General features: G+C 43.5%; 1 protein-coding gene and 1 long non-coding RNA gene across 12 annotated transcripts in view; one reads left to right on the top strand and one right to left on the bottom strand.

Annotated features, from left to right (window-relative positions):
- The window catches only part of LOC111245953 (solute carrier family 4 member 11-like), a 424503-nt gene that overhangs the window by 109584 nt on the left and 293926 nt on the right, over nucleotides 1–20993 (bottom strand). For all 7 annotated transcript variants that reach the window (XM_086981588.1, XM_086981587.1, XM_022795003.2 and 4 more), the window contains one exon: nucleotides 15074–15143. In XM_086981588.1, the coding sequence (XP_086837714.1) occupies nucleotides 15074–15143 (70 nt within the window). The remainder of the gene's footprint in view (nucleotides 1–15073; nucleotides 15144–20993) is intronic.
- Nucleotides 16380–20993, top strand: part of LOC111245956 (uncharacterized) — a 106706-nt gene continuing 102092 nt past the window's right edge. For 3 of the 5 annotated variants that reach the window (XR_015322245.1, XR_002671538.2, XR_015322246.1), the window contains exons 1-4: nucleotides 16380–17246; nucleotides 19656–19815; nucleotides 20007–20145; nucleotides 20733–20823. This is a non-coding gene — a long non-coding RNA (uncharacterized LOC111245956). The remainder of the gene's footprint in view (nucleotides 17247–19655; nucleotides 19816–20006; nucleotides 20146–20732; nucleotides 20824–20993) is intronic. The other 2 variants (XR_015322247.1, XR_015322248.1) reach the window with 2 other exon arrangements.

Raw genomic sequence — 20993 nt, 5'->3', positions numbered from 1 at the left:
GGTCTCATTCCATTATCTTAAACTGATGCACGGTGGCAGATAGAAAAGCTACTGGGAGTAAGTTTCCTTATAGCATTTGTCGAATTGGAAGGACCAGCAACATGCGTGCAAATCCCAGGACTGCCAGCATGCACATCGTGAACTCGTGCAGACGGCCAGGTAGCTTTAGCGGCTGGATTCACTGATTGCTCTAGTGCAACTTACTTACGAGAACTGGCTCTACTCAGTCCTTTTCCACCTTCTTCAGTCTGGGCCAATGCAACCATTCGGGTCTGATCTAAATAGGCATATGTATTTCGTCTGCCCCATTAAACCGTTTTGGGCTCTACTTACTTGCAAAGTGCGTTTGTGCACAGTTAATGCTAGCAGCGTTGGAGGCGATATGGTACAGCACCAAGTAAAGGGTGTGTACTTAGCTATAAGGGTATATTGCTGTATACACTACAAAGAAACGCATCGTCCGAGACGCATAATGCTTTTCTCTTGGTTTCGAAATGTAAAATCATACATTTCATAGTTGCCTCGTCATAAGTTCACGTGGCTACTTTTTGTGTTCTATAAAATGACTCTAGCTACAATATTGGACATTTTACTTCGTATTAATTTTACGCTTATATGTAATATAAATGCTAATGAACCACCTCAAATCGTATATTACCACCGTACGTCGACCTACGTAGGCGAAACCCTCAGATGCGAAACCCCCCTATCCTCAGAGATTCGTTGCAATTGTATTTATAACGAAGTTTCTCATTTTAATACATGTTTTTGCTACGACACTTTGTAATTAAGCGATTTTTTCCCGGATAGTCGCCCATAAAACGGCAGCGACGACAACAGCAGCAGCAGCAGCCGCAAACGTGACAACGAAAGCGTGGAACGCACCGAAGAATCTTGGCCTCATGAACGCTTAACGGAACTCACTAGACGCCGAATGCTTATGACTCGACCTCGGTTTTTTGACAACTACAAGATAATTTTTGGTTAGGTATGACGCACTGCAGGATGCCTGAAGGTTTAACCAGTACATACAATTGTCCCATAGTTAATTATAAAGCCTTTTATTCATGGATAATGGAACACCTTGGTAAGGGATTTTATTCTGCAAACTGTTGAGTAAGGAACGCCGATGTTCAACCCTAGATATTGCGTTTTATTTCTCCGGCGGTGTAATACAACGATGAAATTTTTCTGTTTTTTTTTTTATAGTAATGTGCAGTTTTTATTTGTTAGTACTTGGTGCATTTGAGCGAAGTACGCTTGCATTTCGACTGTCGCCGTTCTTCGATTTGAAGGAAAATGAGGTATCCCCGATTGTGGATAGCCCATCTGCAGTTAGTCGAAGGACGTCAACTTTTTAAGAAAGAAACCTTGATCGATAAGGTGGTGTAATATCTAATGATGAATGATCAAAGAAGTTTGTTCATTTCTGCCGTCAGTCGCAAATTAAACATATATAGAGGCTCTGCAAAAGTAAAGGGAAATACCTTGCTCTCTCTCTCTCTTTCTAAATCTGCTCTATTATTCGAATTTGTGCTCCACGTCACTGGAAAAAATTGTCGGAACAATGTGATGACGTAATGATAATACAACAAAATATTAGTTTAGCAACAGTGTAGGGACCAAACACTTTCTGTAAGCCCACTGTGAAATGGACCCATGTCATTCTAATATACCCTCTTACACAACAAGTACGATATAACCAAATTCATACATGCGATACAACACCTAGCTGTCTTGTTAGAGCCGTATATATATGGATTTAGAAAGGCTGTTGAAAGAGGGGACGCCTCTTTTAGTCTGCCCTGCATTCTTGGATCTGTAAGTGGGTTGTGGTGACTCAGAGGTGACGTAAATCCTTCTCGCCAAGGTATTGTCCTGAGCTTTGCTGTTCCACGTCGACATTGGCATAGTCTGCCGTGTTACATGTGGCTGTGTGACAATGCCTGTTCCGCAGCTTCTATATGGCTAGTGCGAGCGATTACTGCAAAAGTTGGCCCACGAGGAGCCCTGGCAAGCTAGGCTTACTCACAGAGGATGACTTAGGGGTTGAGGTGGCCGACACGATTAACGGCTCGTGTTCTGCCGGATCAACCCGCTATAAGACTTGACTTCACACGAGACAGCTTCACAAGGCTGTTCTTCGGGTACTTCGCCCTTTAGACCAGCCTAACCATCAACCTGCTTAACCCTTTGTTTACCCTCCGTGTAGCTCCTGTTTTTCCATTGACGCTAGCAGGTACATGAAGAACGTCTTGATAGACCGTGGTATATTTTGAAGCGAAAATCGCTTCTGGGGTTTTAAGAGGGAATACATCACAACGGTGAATGCCTAAAAACAGGTTGCTTGGGCCAGTTTCAACAAAAGGTGTGTTTTTGAATGTGTTTAACGAGCTCCACAAAAATATTAGCTTTGAGCACATACTTTACCATCTTTGTTTGAGTTCACAGGCGAAATATCTTGCATTTCACGTCCGCTATTACCATATATCGAGCACTGCTTCAAACCAATGTTCAGTTCGAAATGAGGTGTATCGATGCTTTGCTTCGAAAATGATAGCTTCAAAAGGATCCCGTAAGGAGAGTAGGCAAGCACAATACTGTTACACTACAACACGGCAGAACGCTGTAGTACGCTATGTGGCTATCAAGAAGCTGCATTGAATTTCTTCTATTTACACGTATATGGCGCTGTGGTTTATTGCACGAACCGTTCTCATGTGCTCCTTATATCGTTTTAACAAGAGTCAGTCATTAGTCGTCATCGGTTAGTTAGGTAAGTGTCGTTTATTTTCAAAAAGCTGCCCCAGTCAATGAGTTTTATTACTAGAAGATTGCAGCTGACACCCAAAAACGTATGTTCGGGACAAATTTCTAGATTAGATCCTTCATTTATCCTATAACGAATATCGTATTGTGTGCTTAGAAGGATTGAGACGCTGAGAAAAAATATTTTTTGTTTTACTTAGAACCACAAAAGCACTTTTCTGTGCAATTTTGGCTAGTACTCATTTTATTGCCTATGCTTAAGGTCAGCATTTTTATATTTTTATGTATAAATTAAGAGGCTTTTTCACGTGTGCTCATTTGCTTTTCGTCAAGACGAAGGGTCAATGCCAATGGCATAGAACAACGGACTGGCGTTCCAAATGCCTAAATATAGGTACAAGCACTGATGTAAGCTGTAGGACACCGAGCAGCCAGCGGGTGCTGGTAAGCCCGGGCGTCGACTTAGATATAGTTGAATAAGGGTTTGCCTTTATTTATTTAGAAAAATATAAGAAAGTGGGTTTATGAAGAATATTGATATTTGCTTGAACATTGACATTTGACTTAATGCCATTGTGCGCCTTTGCCTGTGAGCATTGGGTACGATTGAACAGGCGATTTGTAATCTCTTTAACTTACAATCTCGCCGTATGAACAAACACACCAGAATAATACTTTAGGCCCGTGAGAAAACGTATGAAGGGTCGATGTTTTTTTGTGCTGCGAAAAATAAGAGCCCCCAATTTATTTTAAAGCTGATATAATCTGTTTAGTCTTATAAGAAGAGTCTATTTTATGGATTCCTATTTCTTATCGCTGCAACTACGCTTCGAACTTCGATTGCTCTCTACTCAAAAAAATCATCCTGCCCGAATGTGTTACGTCAATTTTTACACTTGATCAGTGTGGTATTTTCTTTAAACTTTTGAGTGTAGTATATATTATGTTTTGGTAGTGCGACATACGCAGGGTAGTAGTAGCTCTGCCTCTCAGAGACTATCGCGGCTCAGCTTTAAGTAGAGTTGCGTTTGGTATGTTGCGCACGTGATGCCTGGTTCCGCTTGCTTCACCGATCATGGTCGAGTTCTAACCTAAGAGCCAATGGTGTGACAACGATGGTGTCGCCTTGCCACGTCATTTCCTTCCACGAGTCCCTCCACAACCACTCAGAGGGGTTGTCGCGGCTGCGATTTTGATGATGGCAGTAAAAAGTCCGACTAAAGCCATCGAGAGCCAACGACTGTCGATGAAGATTGGAGGTCGAGAGCTCGATAGCCTAACTAGTTGGTAGTCCCTTCTGAGAACCAACCAGAGAAGGAAAATTGACTGGACATCGACAAATTGAGATAAAGAAGATGTGTGCTGGTTCGAAGATGACTCGCACAGGCGTATGCGACATCAAGAAGAGAGCAATGGCATGCTTAATTACGTCCGCTCGTTCACTTGAATTTCAACCTCTGCCACTTTATCTGACCTTTTGTTGGCCTCTTCTCACGTTTTCATTTACTGAGCCATTCCATACAACTACTACAGCAGTTTTGGCCGTCCTTCCTGCTGCAACTACCGCCACCGATCCACTTCAGTTTTTTCTTTCAATTTTTTATATATTTTCGAGACCCTTGTGTACTCATCTTCTTGCTTCGTTGTTAAGTTAGATCGCACTCGGTTAGTCTATTGGTTCACCTGTCGGTTCTGTCGTTCATTCATCGACTCTAATCTTTCTCCAGATTTACTCTTGAGTCCGCGGTGCGTGGCAGCAGTCTGGAGGTAGAGTCGAGTTGGGAGCTACGGTCAAAGGGAAGGGAATTTCGAAGTGCAGATCTGGGTGAGGATGGTTCTTAGATGGTAACAAAAAAACTTTCTTCCATTATTCTCTCTATCTGTATCATCCCTGGTAACTTCCAACGACGCCCCTTTTTTCTCTATATTTTTTTCCTCTGAACCGGAGCACCGGGGGTAACCGACGAAGCATTCTACGGGCGTGTAGAAAAAAGAGAGAATCCCAGTCACCACACTGCCAGTACAATCTTGCTGCTGCGTACTGTACCCCTTTCATTTTTTATCATCTCTGATAGCACCCACCGCCGTCTTTCATAGCGCACTGAAAGCGGCCAGTCGCGAAGGCGATGGTGGCGCCTCAGCTGGAAAGAAATGACACGTGCTGCCACACTTCTGGCTGGTGCACATCTAGATCCATTTCGATAAACCCTACAGCCTAAACAAGTCTGCAGTCCGACTGTATGAATCTGTCTGCTTTTGCTTTCAGTTCGGGATGAACTGAACGTGAACCATGGGCCCTGGAAGGGCTGGGGCGAATCTCGTGAATCGGCCTTCGGGTATGGTAGCGTGTAGGTAAGTAAGTAGGTTTATACGTAAGTACACAGAGAAGGCGGGCAGTAGAAAAGGCGAAGTGACGTACGATTTTTTATTCGATCTGGCGGAATGGATCGAAGCATTCAGGGGGTAGCATAGAGGAGACTGGCGGGAGTACAGAATAGGACTGTAGAAAAATGGGAACTAATGCGAAGGATATTGCATGAAGACGTCTCATTTCATTAGGTCCGACAGTCACGCTTGAAATGGTGGCCAGATGACGAGCGGAAAAACCGAATAGAGGAGAAGCAACGCGCCGGTCTTTGGATCTGTGGATCTTCTTAGATTCAATTTCACCAACAGCAGCTGCAGTTGTGAAGGGATGTAATGGTTGTGGCCATGTAGTATTCTCTTGGACAGTGCAGGAGAGGCTGCGGCCTTTTCTTTACGGTTGCGGCTATGATCTCATTACGTCTATCAGCTTGGGTGCGAGCTTCTATACGCTCATTGCTATTTCCCTACCCTACACATTTCTTAGCGAATGCTCCCGGTCCACCTTCATTTGCCCGCTTCCGCCACGCAATCTGGGCGGGTACAGCATAGCATAGATGGCGTGCTGATTCCACGCAAAAGAAAGCATACTTCTACACAAATTAGCGGTGAAGCTGCAATAGGTGCTTTCTCAGGTACGCTTATGAACAATCACGCGAACCTGCATCAGAGAAAAGAGAAGCGCGGACCAAGCGCCAAGGAGACTTATTATTATAAGAAGGCCGAACAAGCATCAGAACATCCTTTGGGGAAGGAGATAAAAATGCCAAAGTTAAAGACTGAATAGGACTTTCCAGGAAAATATTACTGTCTAGCTGGGCGCTATGCACCTTGAATGCTGTTGTTACTCGATTATGATTCCCAAAGTTGATGTCGTGAGGCATCACGGTCACGGAGATGAGCCAACGAGCACAGACGAACAAAGCCATTTCTACAAGACTGCAGTCACAGCAAAGCGTGTTTCTTCTCTACTCCAAGGGGCAGCGACCATGTTTCGTCGCCCGGAACATCTGCGTTCACCCACTTGCGCTTCTATCAATGGACCTACCGCCGGCCCATCGATGACCGACCGCATTTGGTATGCATGGCATGCCCCCTCGGAACGGCGGCACGGAGAACAAGCGTCAAAGGGCATATCGAAAAAGGGAAAGAATGAGAAGAGCGAATGACAAACGTAGCTAGGGAGACGAGAGTGGCTCACAGGTAAATTGGGGGGGGCAAAGGCTTTGGCGGTATGTAAGTATACGGAAGGTGGAAAGGGCGAACTCATCGTGATGGAGATGGCAGAGAATGAAACTATCATAGACAGGAGCTACCTTAGCGGGAGAATCAGACAGGAGGTGGAAGGAGATCTGCAGCAAAGATAGTCGCAGTGTACCAGCCCTTTAACACGCTCTTTGTCGCAATCAAAGATGGATTGCTGATTGATAGATGTGATCATTTTTTAAATAATCATATCTTCATTCCGCTTGAAGGTAAGCGAAAGAGTCTAGGGTGGCAACGACGGTGACAAGGAGCTCAACTGAAGTAATGGGGAAGCGGCAGCGAATACTAGCTGAAGCTGTAGAGTGCGAACTTTCCAAATGCGTACGGTCATAACAACGCTCGCAGCGAACTTGTATATTACTGGAGGATCCTGCTTCGCCTAAAACGCAGAAAGCTTACGACGGCAGTTGCAGAAGGTTCCTGCTCAGCTGTATCTGACACCCACCGAAAGAAAGAAGCAGAATCTCTCATAAAAAAACAATAACATCCCCACGTAGCACATGTGTCGAATTCATGATTAAAAGCATACGTAACGTACTATTCAGTAAAAAACAACGGTTATATTTGATCATATAGTAAATATTTCAGAGGCTGTATATGACAGATCTCCTTTACGTTTGGTATCTATTTCTGACTATATATTTGGACAACTGACGCACAAATGGCGATCTATTAGTAAGCATTTTTCAGCTGCTAAGTTGGATTGCAGCTCTACAAGAGTCGTGCCTATTCTATTTTGCCATCCGGTTGTTTTAGCTAATTCAAAGTGATATCTCGTAAAGCACTATTATGCCTTAAGAATAACAAAAGCGGATTAGATTAATCTTGACTACTCGTGTTTGTCCTGAACAGTAGACCATCCCAGAGTCTACTCAGATCCCCACCTCTGGCTCTAACTGGGTTAGTTTGTCTTCATACATTCAGGTTTCGTTGGGAACGCCAAGAAATGCGTAAAACAGAAACTAAGTGATACACACACTTTTCATGGACACCCATTCAGCATACTTGATGTGAAGTAAAAGGAGACTAAGTTACACTCAAACATCATAAGTTGAAGAAAAAACACTGTCAGGTAAAAACTAGTTTCTAAAAGTTACTGTGCCACTTACAGAAACCACGGCTAGTACAACAATGACATTTTAACTGTTAAATGTCTTGTCATCTTATCTAAAGGTGACATTGGACAATGATATATTTTGTTTATGGCCATAGCAGTGTACCTAGCTAAACTGGCCATATATCGTTCTAATAAAATATTAAAGAGCTTATAAAGGAGTTTCCACTTGCCGAAATTTGTCACTGAAATTTTAGACTAAATCGAAAAATAGATATTGCACGGAACTGCACAAGAATATGGAACTTTTCGGTGTACTACTTCATCAAATAATACGCTGCTTTATGATGAGGTGCTGAAAGAGTAATTATCGCTAAGTTAAAATAGAAATCATGCGTTGTAAAAGCCGGCGTCTGTGAGCGAGACATTATATAGATAGATATATGCGCATATCTATGTCCTACTCTTGAAAAGTTATTGGAGAACAATCACCTCAAGATTATAAGTTCACCATAATATTTTAATCTGATAGTTGTTTCGATTTCAGACTCCCTGGCGCAATGGCTGACGCTGGACCTGCTTTGGCTCTGGAGATCTTAACATGGTCCAGAAGTCTGGGCCTTAATAGCGACTGCGTGATTAGCAGCACACAAAGCCGCGCAGAAGATTTCAAAGTAACTTAGCTCGTCCCTTTAAATGGTTCTTCTACTAAATCCAACCTCAGGGATCTATATTTTTCGACTAGGGCCTTGGCGGTAATGAAGTAAAAAAGCAATAGTAAATATCGTACGCGAGTCGGAGCGTTTGAAGGCAAAATGTTGACTTTTTTATGGTTCCGTATGCTTCACTTTTTTATACAGCCCAGTATGTCTTCTATATTGGTTGATATCAAAATAATAGCGGTAATAGAGCAATATGTTATTAATCACAGATCGCTTAGACGCCCCCATGCCTACAACACTGCTTGTTTATTCATTTCGTAAATATCATAACTCAAATTTGTAACCACCTACAAAGCGGGCCATAATTGTACTTCTGCGTATGCTTTTCTAAATACGCGTATATGGATGGCAATATAATTAGTGTGTGTCACTCACCATCTTTGGTAGCGTCAATAAATTCCCGGACCTGTCTCTAGCTATATCTGGGTCATCTGTCGTTGCGCCTCGTTGCTGGATTACTGGCCGGCAGTCGGAGCCCGTTTGTCTGTCTTTCGGAATAGGATAACATACGTATACCGCTTTCTTTATGCAGTAATTCCTATTTAAAGCTTGGCTCGCCAGAGCTGTGCGTTATATCGTAATATCGTAGTGTGATGTCTAACGACATGTGCATGAGCTCGCTTTATCGAAGTCGTCTGCTAACTATTATCACTAGCTATTGTAGTTATAACTATCATAATATTAATCATAATAACAATAGTATCTGTTGAGCTTCGGTGACCGTTAGCGAAGCGATGGGGAAAGCTCGGGCAGTGAGAGAAAGCAACTGCATATCCCCCGAGGTGATTTCCGCAAGTACTTTACCGAATCGTCACAATTCTCGAGGTCTTCGCCATCATCCTAGGCGAAAACATTGATCATTGTCCGTTTCGAAGGCCTTGCAGTGCGGACCGGCGGTGCGATGCACGCACAGAGCTTTGTGATCGGTCCTTGTACAAGCCTTTTGTTCACCGTCTACTTCACTTACGGAAAGATAGAGGAAATATGTGTGGCCCCTTATCTACAGCACCCAATTCGCATATTGCGACTCGCTACTTGGTAGTTGAGGCCGGATACAACTAATGTCAACTAACAGTCGATCGACGTTACGATGTGCGATCTCGAGTTAGGCTAGCCGAATGCCGAACTGCGGCCGACTAGGCAACATTTGTTTCCTTCTGTCTTACGACATGGGCGGTCACCATAATCGCCAGTAGCTACGCTTTTGCTAGGTTGCCATACTGTTGTTACTTGCTAGATCGTTGAGCGACAGCGACGTAAATTTGGCGAAGCTGACGAAAGAGAAAATGCTGACTCGCACCCCACTAGTGCGGAAGTGGGGCATAGAGTAAGGGTTTGGTAACTCCTACGTGTCTAAATGTATTCCGTTGTCTTGCAACTGACCCTCCGCCGCAATGGAGGACCCAATGGAGATGAGCCCTACTAAGCTGTTGCGAACCTAGATACTGCCGCTAGTTAGAGGAGCTGCCCGCTGAGCTAGCGGTTGTTAGACGGCTCAGACGTATCCGAAAACTGTATGGAGATGGTAGCATCAGAACGAGCAAAGGAGAAAGAAACTGTGGCTGACGGCGACATTTACGACGTTTTCGGAGAAAGCCTGTCGCTTGATAGAAGAGGAAGCTACAGTTAGCCGCAATGCTGCTGCTGGTGATCCTGATGACGATGTTAGCGAGGAACGGGATTTTGGGGCCTGCAGAACTAACAGGTCCGAAAAGGAGCTTACAGCCAATGGTGCTGATATTGCATCAAGTGGAGTCCTGCGGCGGCAAAAATTATGCGATGACTAAGAAAAACGCTTAGGGCGAAAGACAGAAGAAAAACAGAAAAAAAACCGATTCACGCAATAACTGGAGAAGTGCCACTACGGGTCAGTTTCGTCTCTAGGTCTTTAACTTGGTTTACCCTTTACAGCATCCCTAGAGGCATTAGTACTGGTGAGTGTGCTGACAGGTGTCTTTCTAATCTAAATATGTTATATATATCTTGTCGCATAAATATATTAGCAAGTTTATGGAATGCGCATGCCCCATTAACATTGATGTTTTCTATATTCCTTTCTATACGTTACCAACTCTATGCCCTGCGAATGCATTGTTGGCTCCTTTTATGTCTTGGCGCTACTGCGCAGCTCTAAGGTACTGGGTAGAAAAGGGGAAAGGGGTTCAAAGAAACTTGATTGGGTTTTGGAGTCAAAGGGAGGTTTTCAAAACTTTCCATCCTAGTGTTGTGCTGGTAATAGTAGTGAATTGACTCCTCATTATCTGCCTGCCACTTATTTCTTAGGTAGACGGATACTTGATTTAAGACTCAGCGATGGCCGGTGGAAAGAGCGCGAAGGGTTTCGAATAAATAACATGGTGAGAGTCACTACTTCCGTACACACAAACCAAATCTGCATAGAAAACTCGTCTCCCCAGATATCGCAGGTCTTGTTGCAACAATTGTTCTCCTAGCATTGAGGGACGTCGACATGTTAGAGCCCCTTAATGTTGGCTGAAGCGCTACCACAACTATAGCTGGCACTGCTAGCAACGGCCTAAGGCTCCTGACTGCAGAGTCAGCTGAGAAACGCAGGTCACTGAGATTTCTCAAGAACAAAGGAAAGTTTTCGGTTGCTGGTCGCTATCAAGATGGCACGCATGAGTAAAGGTAAGAATGGCAGGCAACATAGCAGTCTTTATACGATTCTCTGCCCGCCTGTCCACACCTAGTAAAGCTCATCTTGTTGCGAACAAGTGCTGAAGTTCGGTCACACTCTGCACTTGGCGAAAATGAACGTTGACGGCCAGCTTTTCTTTGTCCATTGGTATGCCTTTGCTTCTTTCCGTCAAGTTCCTGAAGCAATGCGACGAAAATAAACCAGGCAATGCACAGCCTGCTCTTCATCCTTTTCGATGCAGACAGGAGTTTCCTTAGAAGCTGTGATTGGTATGAATGGAGCAAACATCGCATCCTCTTCGAACCGACATTACACGACCCTCATCTTCTTCGTCTCGTGCCCGCAACTGATTACTCCCTTCGTGTTCGCCTTACGATGAGAACACTAACAAGATAGACTCTGTCTTTCCCTAGTGCGATAAATCTGTTAATAGGGAACCGTAACAGCGGCCGAGGCACCCCAGTCGTCGCTGACTGATTGCCAGGGCCAATATGCAAGGGATGCAATGGACGGGCCATCGCCTCGTCGCCTGCTTACGCCCACCCCAGGCTCGTATATCTCGTTGATGGGATGAGGCGCGCAAACATTCTGAAGGTGGCAGCCCCCTAGTAATGGCTTACAGTGTGGCTCACAGAGCTCCCGAGCTGCAGCAGACTGCAGCAGTTGTTGCCAAGCTCGGCTACAACTGATGCTGTCGTTAGTGTTACGGGTTTTGCCTATGTCCTACTACTTAAATGACCGCTGCTGCAATCAAGAGATGCGTGTAAATCGCACACACCCGCTGTTGCGGCTGCCTACGAAGATGTGCCTCTTTCTCTGTTGCTTGCCGTTGCCCACAAATCACTATCTTCCGTATAACATCGGAGAGTCGGCAGCGCGGTGGAGGAGAGCGTCATTATGAGAATCATTTTACTGCTAAAACTGCAACGATTACATCTGTGTCGGAGCTGCTAGCCTTACAAATAGCTGCAAGTCCAATGAATATTAGGTGCGAGTGAATAGATATGAGCTCTACAGCTAAACAACGACCCCATAATGATTATAATAATACTATGGCTAGATGAGGGGCTATGACCCACAGCGAGATTGTTAGCGAGTAGAAGATAGAAGACAAGGGGTTCAATCGACATGACATCCTTTCTTTATTTCTGATCTGTGATCGAAGGTCTTCCTTGATTACCTTGCTTCTTCTTCGACCCTTCATTTTCGCTCACTGTCCGGATTCTCAGTTTCAGATGCAGCCTTATATCTCGCCTTCCCTGACAGGCATTTTTCTATTTGCTCTAAATCCCTATGCCCATCTGTTCCACTCAAACTCAATCAGCGTCGAATTCAGGCAATGAGGTTCCGGAATTCGAGGTATGAAATGTAGAATCCGACGCTCCTCGCACCGATGTCTGATGGGTGGATGGGCGTGTTGGCTGCTCATCAAACGTTTCCACAATAAGTGCAGCTAAGTCTTCCTACTGGTTTTGTCTGCTCTAGTCTGCGCTCTTTACCCTGTTTCTATTATTGGTCCGTAAGGTTCGTGCCTGTCCCAAGTCTAGAGTTAAATACAACACTGGAGACTAGGACTTGAAAATGAGAAGAAAAGTCAGGGATCTAGATCTTCTAATACTCTTCAGAGTTACTGCAAATATACAAGGAATGAATCATCCATCCAACAGCGTAGCCCAATGCAATTGAATGGACGATACCTGACGTAAAAGCGCAAACATCGAACGCTGACGTTTCGTCGGTTAAACAAAGCTAGACGGCAGGACAGCCGGGCCATTCTACTTACCTTTGTTTCCCTTATATCTTCTATGGCCTTGCAACGCGTAGTGCGCGAAAAATTACCAGTTTACTGTACGGCGACAAGAAATAGACGCCGAATGAAAGACTTCTCGATGGCTAGCATACGAATAACATAAGGCGATGGCTATACCATTTTTCTACGCTATATTTGTTGTTGTCGGCGTTACTGTTGTCGTTGACGCGAGCAACGTACTAGTATTTGGCAGGCCTTCCTGCTTGGTAAGGCCTAAGGCCTGCTGTTGATCAGGTGGTTGCTGCTTATCAACCAAAGCTTGTAGAAGCAACCGTAAAATAGGTAAGAAGTTTTTATGAGGGTTAACATAGAGGCAATATTACCAACTACTGCTGGCCACTATGGTAGTATTCTCCATAGGCGGATCTCTGTGCCTGCTGACAGGCCGTCATCGAAATTGCGAAGGCTTCATTTCGTCGACTCTAGTGGACAACGGGTTGGCGAAACCCGGCAGTTCTGTTTTTTTCAATTTGTTCATAGGCTCTTGTGCGAGACCGGCGGAAAAGCGCTGCAGTCTCGTAGGGAGACCTAGACCAAGCGAGAAGAAATCATGAAAGACGGCGGTCAGTTAAAAAAAGAACGGAAGAGAGGTGTCTGCTACAAACCGGCAGCAAGACTACAACAATTCAGCTCAATTCCAGTAACCCATGGCCGAGCTAGAAATCAGACAGTTGCACTAGGTGCCTTTCATGCCCGCCACAGTGTAGCGGGTGTTGCGTTACTATCAACTAAACTACCAACACATGGATGAGGAACTAATTCCCAGGTACAGCTGTAGATGCTATGAGATTTAGAAACGGACCCTTTAGGAGAGTAAACTAAAGGTGAACGCTCTGAAGGGGCTGTGCATGCTAAAAGCATATCAAAACGACGTACATGAACAGCATACACAGACGCGCCAGATGAGAAAAGAAGGGCGGCGCACGGAATTTCACACGATAGGTTGTCATTGGGCCTATTTGACCTTGGCAAACGTGGCTGTGAGTAAAGTGGATTAAGGAGCAAAAGGAGACAACATAAAGTACACAATTAGTTATAGTAACCATTTCGACTATTGAATGCCACCTTAACAAGCAATAATAAAAATAAAGTCTAAAGGAGGAGGTCCTTGTCATTTCGCTGAAACAATTAGATGCCTAAGTGTTATCTTGGGTCATCGTAGATAACCATTCAGGCTTGCTAAATGAACAGCTTTAGCTAGTTGGGCCCGCTTATTACTTTATCAGCATGGGTTTTTTCCAAGAGGCAATACAAGGAGATATCACTAGCTTCGTATGTATTAAACTTCGTCGTGCCAAGAGAATGCCCCGATGAGAGCCCTGTCATTTAGCCCCCCAGTTGATGGTTTCGTTATTGCCTGTTTCATTCTGCTACTAAGGCGTATCGAAAAAACGATCGGATCGGATTTTCTCGAGCACTCAATGTACTTCAATACGTCCGACAAAATCTGCGATGTTAATTTCGAGCGGCAAGAAGAGAGACTTACACGAAACATACGAGGAAGCTTTCAGGTGCAGTTGTAGCCGGACCTGAGTCGCTACTTACTTTTCTTATCCAGCTCAATAGCACTTGAATTTCAGATTATTTTTGAAACTAAGTTATTTTTTGAGCCAAAAAATGTTTTGAGATTTGCTCGCCGATATGAATCTTTCACAGGGGGTTCTTTCGCTACTTGTAGGTTGGTTGGGTGGATGCACATGAATCGCAGGTAATCAAAACTATAAGGTTCCCCTATAAGATAAAATAGACAGCTTTGAACGATGAACCATTCATTGTAGCCCTACTGATAATAAAAAAAAATTCTGTACCAGCTTATAATCTATAAGAGGTCGCTTTCGACCGAAAGACTGATATCATATGCTACTTGTTAGACAGGCCTAAAACTTATCTTACAGGGCAGGCAATGCTTGCATGATAGTAATGATGTAGTAACACTTGAAAATATTACTACTGCTGATCAGGCTCATAGATGAACTCAGCTATCGAAGCTAATCCGTACCCTGCGATGTAACCCTACTGATGACCAAAATATATAATAAATATATAAGATGAGCAAAAAACAATAAATGATACCACCATATCTTTAGTGTTTACGAAACGACCGATTATATTATTTTGTTAATACCTAGACGACCTCAAATTCTAGGTGCACATAGAAGAACGGTTGTGGTTTTACTGCTGGGTACCTTCAGCCTGACGGATAGGCCAGAGTAATTTATTACTGCGCAAAAAGTAGTCTAGGTGTGCCGTTTGGTCTTTGGATTTTCATTTACGTTTCGAATAGGAGATGCACGTATAATAGGTGTTAATTGCGTACATATTCCATTGTTACTAAGTGATGATTTGACGAATCATTGCACTGATTACTCCAAGGAGCTGATTCAATATCTTATGTAGCCGGCACGAAAAACATCGCTAAAAACGCTTACCTTGCTCGTGAGTGAACAGCGCCTCCTTGGCTTCCGAAATGGTCGCTAGGTGCTCGCGTCCATCCAATACCTGAAACGATAAAGAAAAGTTTAAATGCAGCAGGGGCTGTCCTAGCAAACTCTGTCCTAGGTGCAATTGAAAGTACGAAACGCACAAGTGCCTCGACAAAAATTTTCTGTTACATTGTTTTTTATAGTAAAAAAAAAACTTTAACAGAAACCAACTTCTGTTCTAAGTGGAACTGCCGACATATGTCTATTTTGTCTCGTTGCGCTGTATTTCCCTTTACCCTTCAGCGTCAGTCCGAGGTGAGCGTGACGATTTATGACGCACGGGCAACTTTGCCTTTTGTTAGCTGCTTATGATTGCTACAGCGGTCTGAACTACCTTTACGATGATGTTTTTAAACTTCGTTGTAACAATAGTTTCCACTGTAACAATCTGTGATGCAGTAATCATCCCTGATTCAGGGATCTACGGTAGAAGTCGATTGAAAAAATTATCAGTTTATTGATTTGATGCCAACGAGAGTGAGCAAAGGAGATTAATCAGGGTACAACTTAAAAACAACAGCAATGGAGCATTTCTCATTTACCATCCTTCGCCCTTTATTTTTTTGCTTCCGGTGATTTCTTTTAGTCCAGTAACTACAATACAGTACTGCTGACCTCTATTGTTCCAGCGTTTAGCTGTTCTGTGTCACATATACGGGACCAAATACCGGGATACCCGCAGCAGTGGCATAGTTCTATATAAGCCATATATAAGCCAGAAAAGACCGTTTCGGATCAACCCGGTAATAATATATTTGTCGGAAAGATGCTGTTGATATAGGCAAACGTCTCGACTCCTCTTTGCCGGTTCTTCGGAGTGTCTTGTTCGTCGCATCAGTCCGTCGAAGTCGTTACTACGCGCCTTACTCAGATTTAAGGGGGAGAGGTCATCATAAAGACACATGGTCACCTGACCGAAAGGCCCGGGCAGAGGGGTAAGCGACAAGAATGAAATAGAAAGTCGGCCTCGTCCGTTGAGCTCTTTATCTAAAGCCTTGTAGATGCCGGCGCGGGCGTCGCTACGATCGCCACCGTTACATATCACAAGGATAAGGGTTCGCTAGCAACGTACGCTAGCATAGAACCTCTGTTTTCTCAAAAGTCTCCCGCCTCTTGCCTTATTTTTGCTACCTAGCTCTGTTTTCCGTCCCGCCTACCTTGATCTTTTTCACCCTCACCCGTTCGTTTGCCCTTTCCAGCTGCCTCAGTTCATTCGATGGACGAGCCATTATCCACCACCGCCAGTGTTCGTACGTAGCTGGTAGATAGTGTGCAGTAGAAGACGAAGCTGTAGTTGGCGGGACCGCTATGGTGCAAAGTCGGTCGTTGCATCCTATACCGTTCTTCCTTCCTTTTAGCATAAAACCGCCTTTAGTTTCCATCATGGGGGACAAGTGCTGAGTTGTTTTCTCAAAGGCCGAACGGAACATAGTACGTCGGACAGAAGGCGCTCGCTACCAAATAATCACAAGTCAGCAATGTACAGGACTGTTCCTAAAACAATCGGACGAGCTAGATTACGGGCCGGAACATTGCGCCGCGCCTTCCAAAGGCTCGTCGGACCCTTTCGCGTATTGCATGCTTTCCCAGTACTTTCAGCCTGGTGAATCTGCACTAAACGCAAGCATTGCTAGAGTTCAACCGCTTGCCTCCGCCGCCGTTGATTGTAAGTCGCAGATAAGCCCATCTGAACATAGAAACGCAGTCAAGAAGCAGCAAAAACATTGGGTCCTGCTATCGGTGGATGTGTGTTTATAGCGTGTCTTTAAAATCGTTTGTGTTTTCTAGATGCAGCAGTGATGCTGTACTAGAAACGGAAGGTCCTTGATCGATGTGAATTTGTCCTGTCTATGTCACGTTACGAATTGCAAATGGACAGAAAGAGAAACGTTTATAACAGAAACTGTTAATATTTGAGTCGGAAACAGGCTGCATCTCGCTAGAAGACAATTTTTGAGCAAATGCCGTTCTCGCAATACTCTAAAAACGCGGTGTTCCTTCCCATTTTTCTCCTACGTCGCTTGTACTATATCTTATATGTACGTAAGAAGCATATTAATCAAATTCTTCAAAATCCTTGGTGTGCAATTTGGCGACTGGAGTTCGTCTATATTTATAGGTTTGTTGCCTTACTGCTATTCGTCGAGCCCATCTTCTACAATTATAGATATTCACTTTTATCAACCTTTAAATCGATAATATTTGGTAATTGTTTTATGTTTCTGAGGCAAACGATTATATATATATGATACAAATGAACTAGCTGATACGATGAAAAAATGCATCAATTGATTTATGTAGCACAGATTTGGTAAGAAGCATTAGTATACATACTTATCTATTTAATATTATAGTAGCACAAATATAAATATCATCATAGCTTCGATTCTCTCAGCTGACTTTCTTGGACTTTAGATGAAGACCAGAGCAATATGCATGCTCTCTCTGAAATATTGTAGCGGTATAATGAGACATCTCTATCGGTATGCGCAACAGAAGTTGTTTGTCGCTTGTAGGTGTGCCCTTGAACGCAAGGAACGAACGGCTTGCTATGGCTTTCCAGCGTAACGGTAGGCCATTTAACTTGCTTGCTATTCATATCTAATGCTAGATGGATATGCAACCAGTTGGGCGAGCTGACTAACAACAATCGCTACTGCTCTTCCGCTTTTTCTACAAGCTTCGTCGCTGTCGTTGCTCGCCGTCCAACCTGTGCAGTTACTGTTGCTTAAGAGGCAGATCCTGCACGCGCGAAGGACGCACATCGGGTGCTGGCCCGATATAATTCAGAAATGTAGACTAGCATAAAAGTGCCGTGACGCCGACATGCGCAAAAGGGTATCTGCTGACAACGCCTCCTTTGCCCCATTTTCCCTCGCTGTCAAATCTCGAACCGTCATTATAATGGCTCCGCTTCTTTGGTCACCATCTAACCAACGAGCCCTTGGTTCGTTTACCTTTTAGCCATTCGGCCCGTCCTCGTCTTCTCCTTATTCAATCCTGTTTACTACATCTAACGATGTGCATGTGCCGGACAGCAAAATCGTATAGTAGAATCGACAACAACTGCAACAATAGGGACAACTATGATATGCGACGAACGGAATATAAGCAAGGTAGCTAAACTGAGCTGGAGGAAGAACGAAGGACGATAGGTTTGTTTGTTTTCATCGCAAAGCAAGCTTATTGTATCGTACAGATACAGAATAAGACATTTGCTTTCCGTTGCTTCTTAGCCATCTGGCGGAAGAACGAATAGGACAACGACAATTTGAGAACAACGTAAACGTCGCCACAAACCCAGAGGTCTGCAGGTTGCGCCTAAGTAGAACAAGATTATAGTGAGACGAACTGGGGGAAAATGCTACGCCGATACGGGATACGACAAGCGTAATCAAAATGTTAGCTGTTTTATCTTATCCATGTATTCTACAGTGTCCTACCATGTCACATTATCGTTTTCTCATTAGTTGGTGCCAGCTGTGAGTGCTTCTATGGCCATATACGTTTATGAATACCTGTGGGAATGTGTACGTGTATTTTATATGTATTGATGCATTGCAGAACTAACCTCATTATTTTCAATAAAAGAACATAAAAAGGTACTGATTTTTGGAAAGAAGGAACCTTAATGCAGTTTTTACATCATGGAAAAAGCTTAATTGTCCTGTTTTGATAGGACCGAACGACGAAATGGCATTAAGATCTTCGTTAGTTAACTGAATGTTGAATTTACCTGTGCTAATTGTCGGGTCAAAAAAAGACTTCCGTACTTTACTGAATATGCCTAGTTGCTAAGTGTTTGTTCAATCTTTCTAAAAACAATGTTAATACCGTGACTATTTAATAAAATGGCGCTTTTAATTCTGAAATATATAACAACGCACAAGAAAATTCTTCGATCATTGTAAGGAGCGGCAACGTTACAAAGACCATCACTTCGTATCCTAGAGTAGTCCAAGTTTACTTATCTATGACAAAAAAAAAAAATAGGCTCACTGTTCTAGTGCCGTAAATAGTGTGCTAAAAGTACGATGGACCACGATGTAAGTCCTCTCGAGTAATGGATGTAATTAAAAGGCCTCCAACGCAGAGCTACAGGATACCTTCCTGAAGCATTAACTGGATACTATAAAGGACAGGCTTGCTAAATGCAAAGAGTCTCTTAGGATCAGTTCGCTAAGCAGGATAGAGGGTAGTGCAGTGTCACCATCATTGGCGTTATCTGTCCATTTGGCGGTCGACATTGCACAAAGTTAAATCAATTGATGCATAAGTTATTGGTTTAATTGATTTGCCTTGATGGCCGCTGCTCTGGAGAGAAGTTCGTCCAGCATATCCATCTTAAGAGACAACCGTTCTAATAGAACATAACACGACTCGGTGATAACACAGCATACTAAAGCAGAGTCTATAGCAAGCAAAAACATCAAATTAAAGAAAGCTTCTGCGTCTCTGAAAAATAGCATCCGCTGATTGATGGTTTAATAATTGACTAACAAAAAAATTACCTTCTTTATTCACACAGGTCGTATAGCGTGTGTCTTTGGCGGAACTTAGAGCAGTGACCCCTCACGCTTCTCAATAAACCGCTTGGCCGTTCAAGTTATTACGTCAAGACATGCAGTCGTCCCTCGAGGCGCACGTAAATCGAAGCTATAACCAATAGCAAATAATCGGCTGATGAGGTACTATTTAAATGCTTATATTAGACTGTCCAGCACTTTTTCACGCAGTTCGTATTCAAGGATTATTAGGAACGTGCCAATGTTAAGCTTTAGATGGACGCACCGCATAAACCGTGCGAAAGATACGACCTAATAATAGAAGCTCAGTCAATAGAAGGTCATTTGATAAAAACGTGTGTTGTGTATTCCAGCTATACAACAGACGTTTTCACGAGGCTTCCGTTCCAGCCGCAACGTATGTAGGACCAAACTCGCAACTAGGGAATCTCTGCTGAGGTCACCAATCCAAATTCATACTGTGTAAACTGTTGCTGTCATCCAACCGTGCAGGTACGTTGGATCAGCATGAGCACCGCGATACGCTCAATTCGTAATGTACTAGAAACGGTTCATAAATTCGGCAATAGGCCTTTAGCAGAAAGTATTTGTGCTCACAGGTTTAGGCCCAGCCAGAAAGTGCTCAAGTGGACATACCACTCATTACATGAATGAGACAAATGCTGCTCGAATTAGGTTGAGGATTCTTTCTTGTTTTAAAGATATAATTGTACGTATGGTGTTACCATACACTTTCAAAGGAAAAATCTTAGAAGAACGCCTCAAATTTTAATTGTTGCTTTGTTGTATACCCATTTTTACTGAAGTTTACTTTCCGAAGGACATTCTCTCGCTTGATTTTGCGATTCTGTGCAACTTTTAGATACGCGGAATATACGCAAATGTTTCTGCAAAGCCATGACATTCAGCTAAAATTCAAGTGCCTCAGATTGATTGTTTCAGATTTAGAGGCTGTCCTGCAAGTAACAACAATAACAATAATAACAAAAGTGGGGAATTTTTCTGCTTTTTCCTATTAAATTTCCTTTTCTGTTTTACCTCCACATATTCTCTCACTGCCCTCATTGATCCTCTTTCAGTCCACCAAAAAAGGCCACCGGCATCTCGTTCACCTCAAGCGCAATCAATCCCGGCAGTCCTTAGTCATTTCTAGCTGTTGTAAGAAGTGAAGTAAGTTGCTTAAAACCGTAGCTAAATTGGCAGTAAACAATAATAGACGCTGTTGTTAAGGCTGCTCTATGATAAAAAGAAAGGAAGTATGTAACCATAGAAAGAGATTTGTCGACCTCTCAAAGATATAACTAAGACAGGTAGACTTCGATGTTCCACGTGGAGTCATG

Source organism: Varroa destructor, unplaced genomic scaffold (genome assembly GCF_002443255.2).
Source record: "Varroa destructor unplaced genomic scaffold, Vdes_3.0 BEIS01000002.1, whole genome shotgun sequence".
NCBI lineage: Eukaryota > Metazoa > Arthropoda > Arachnida > Mesostigmata > Varroidae > Varroa > Varroa destructor.
Note: the sequence above shows the minus strand (reverse complement) of the source record. Positions and strands in the feature narration are given on the sequence as shown.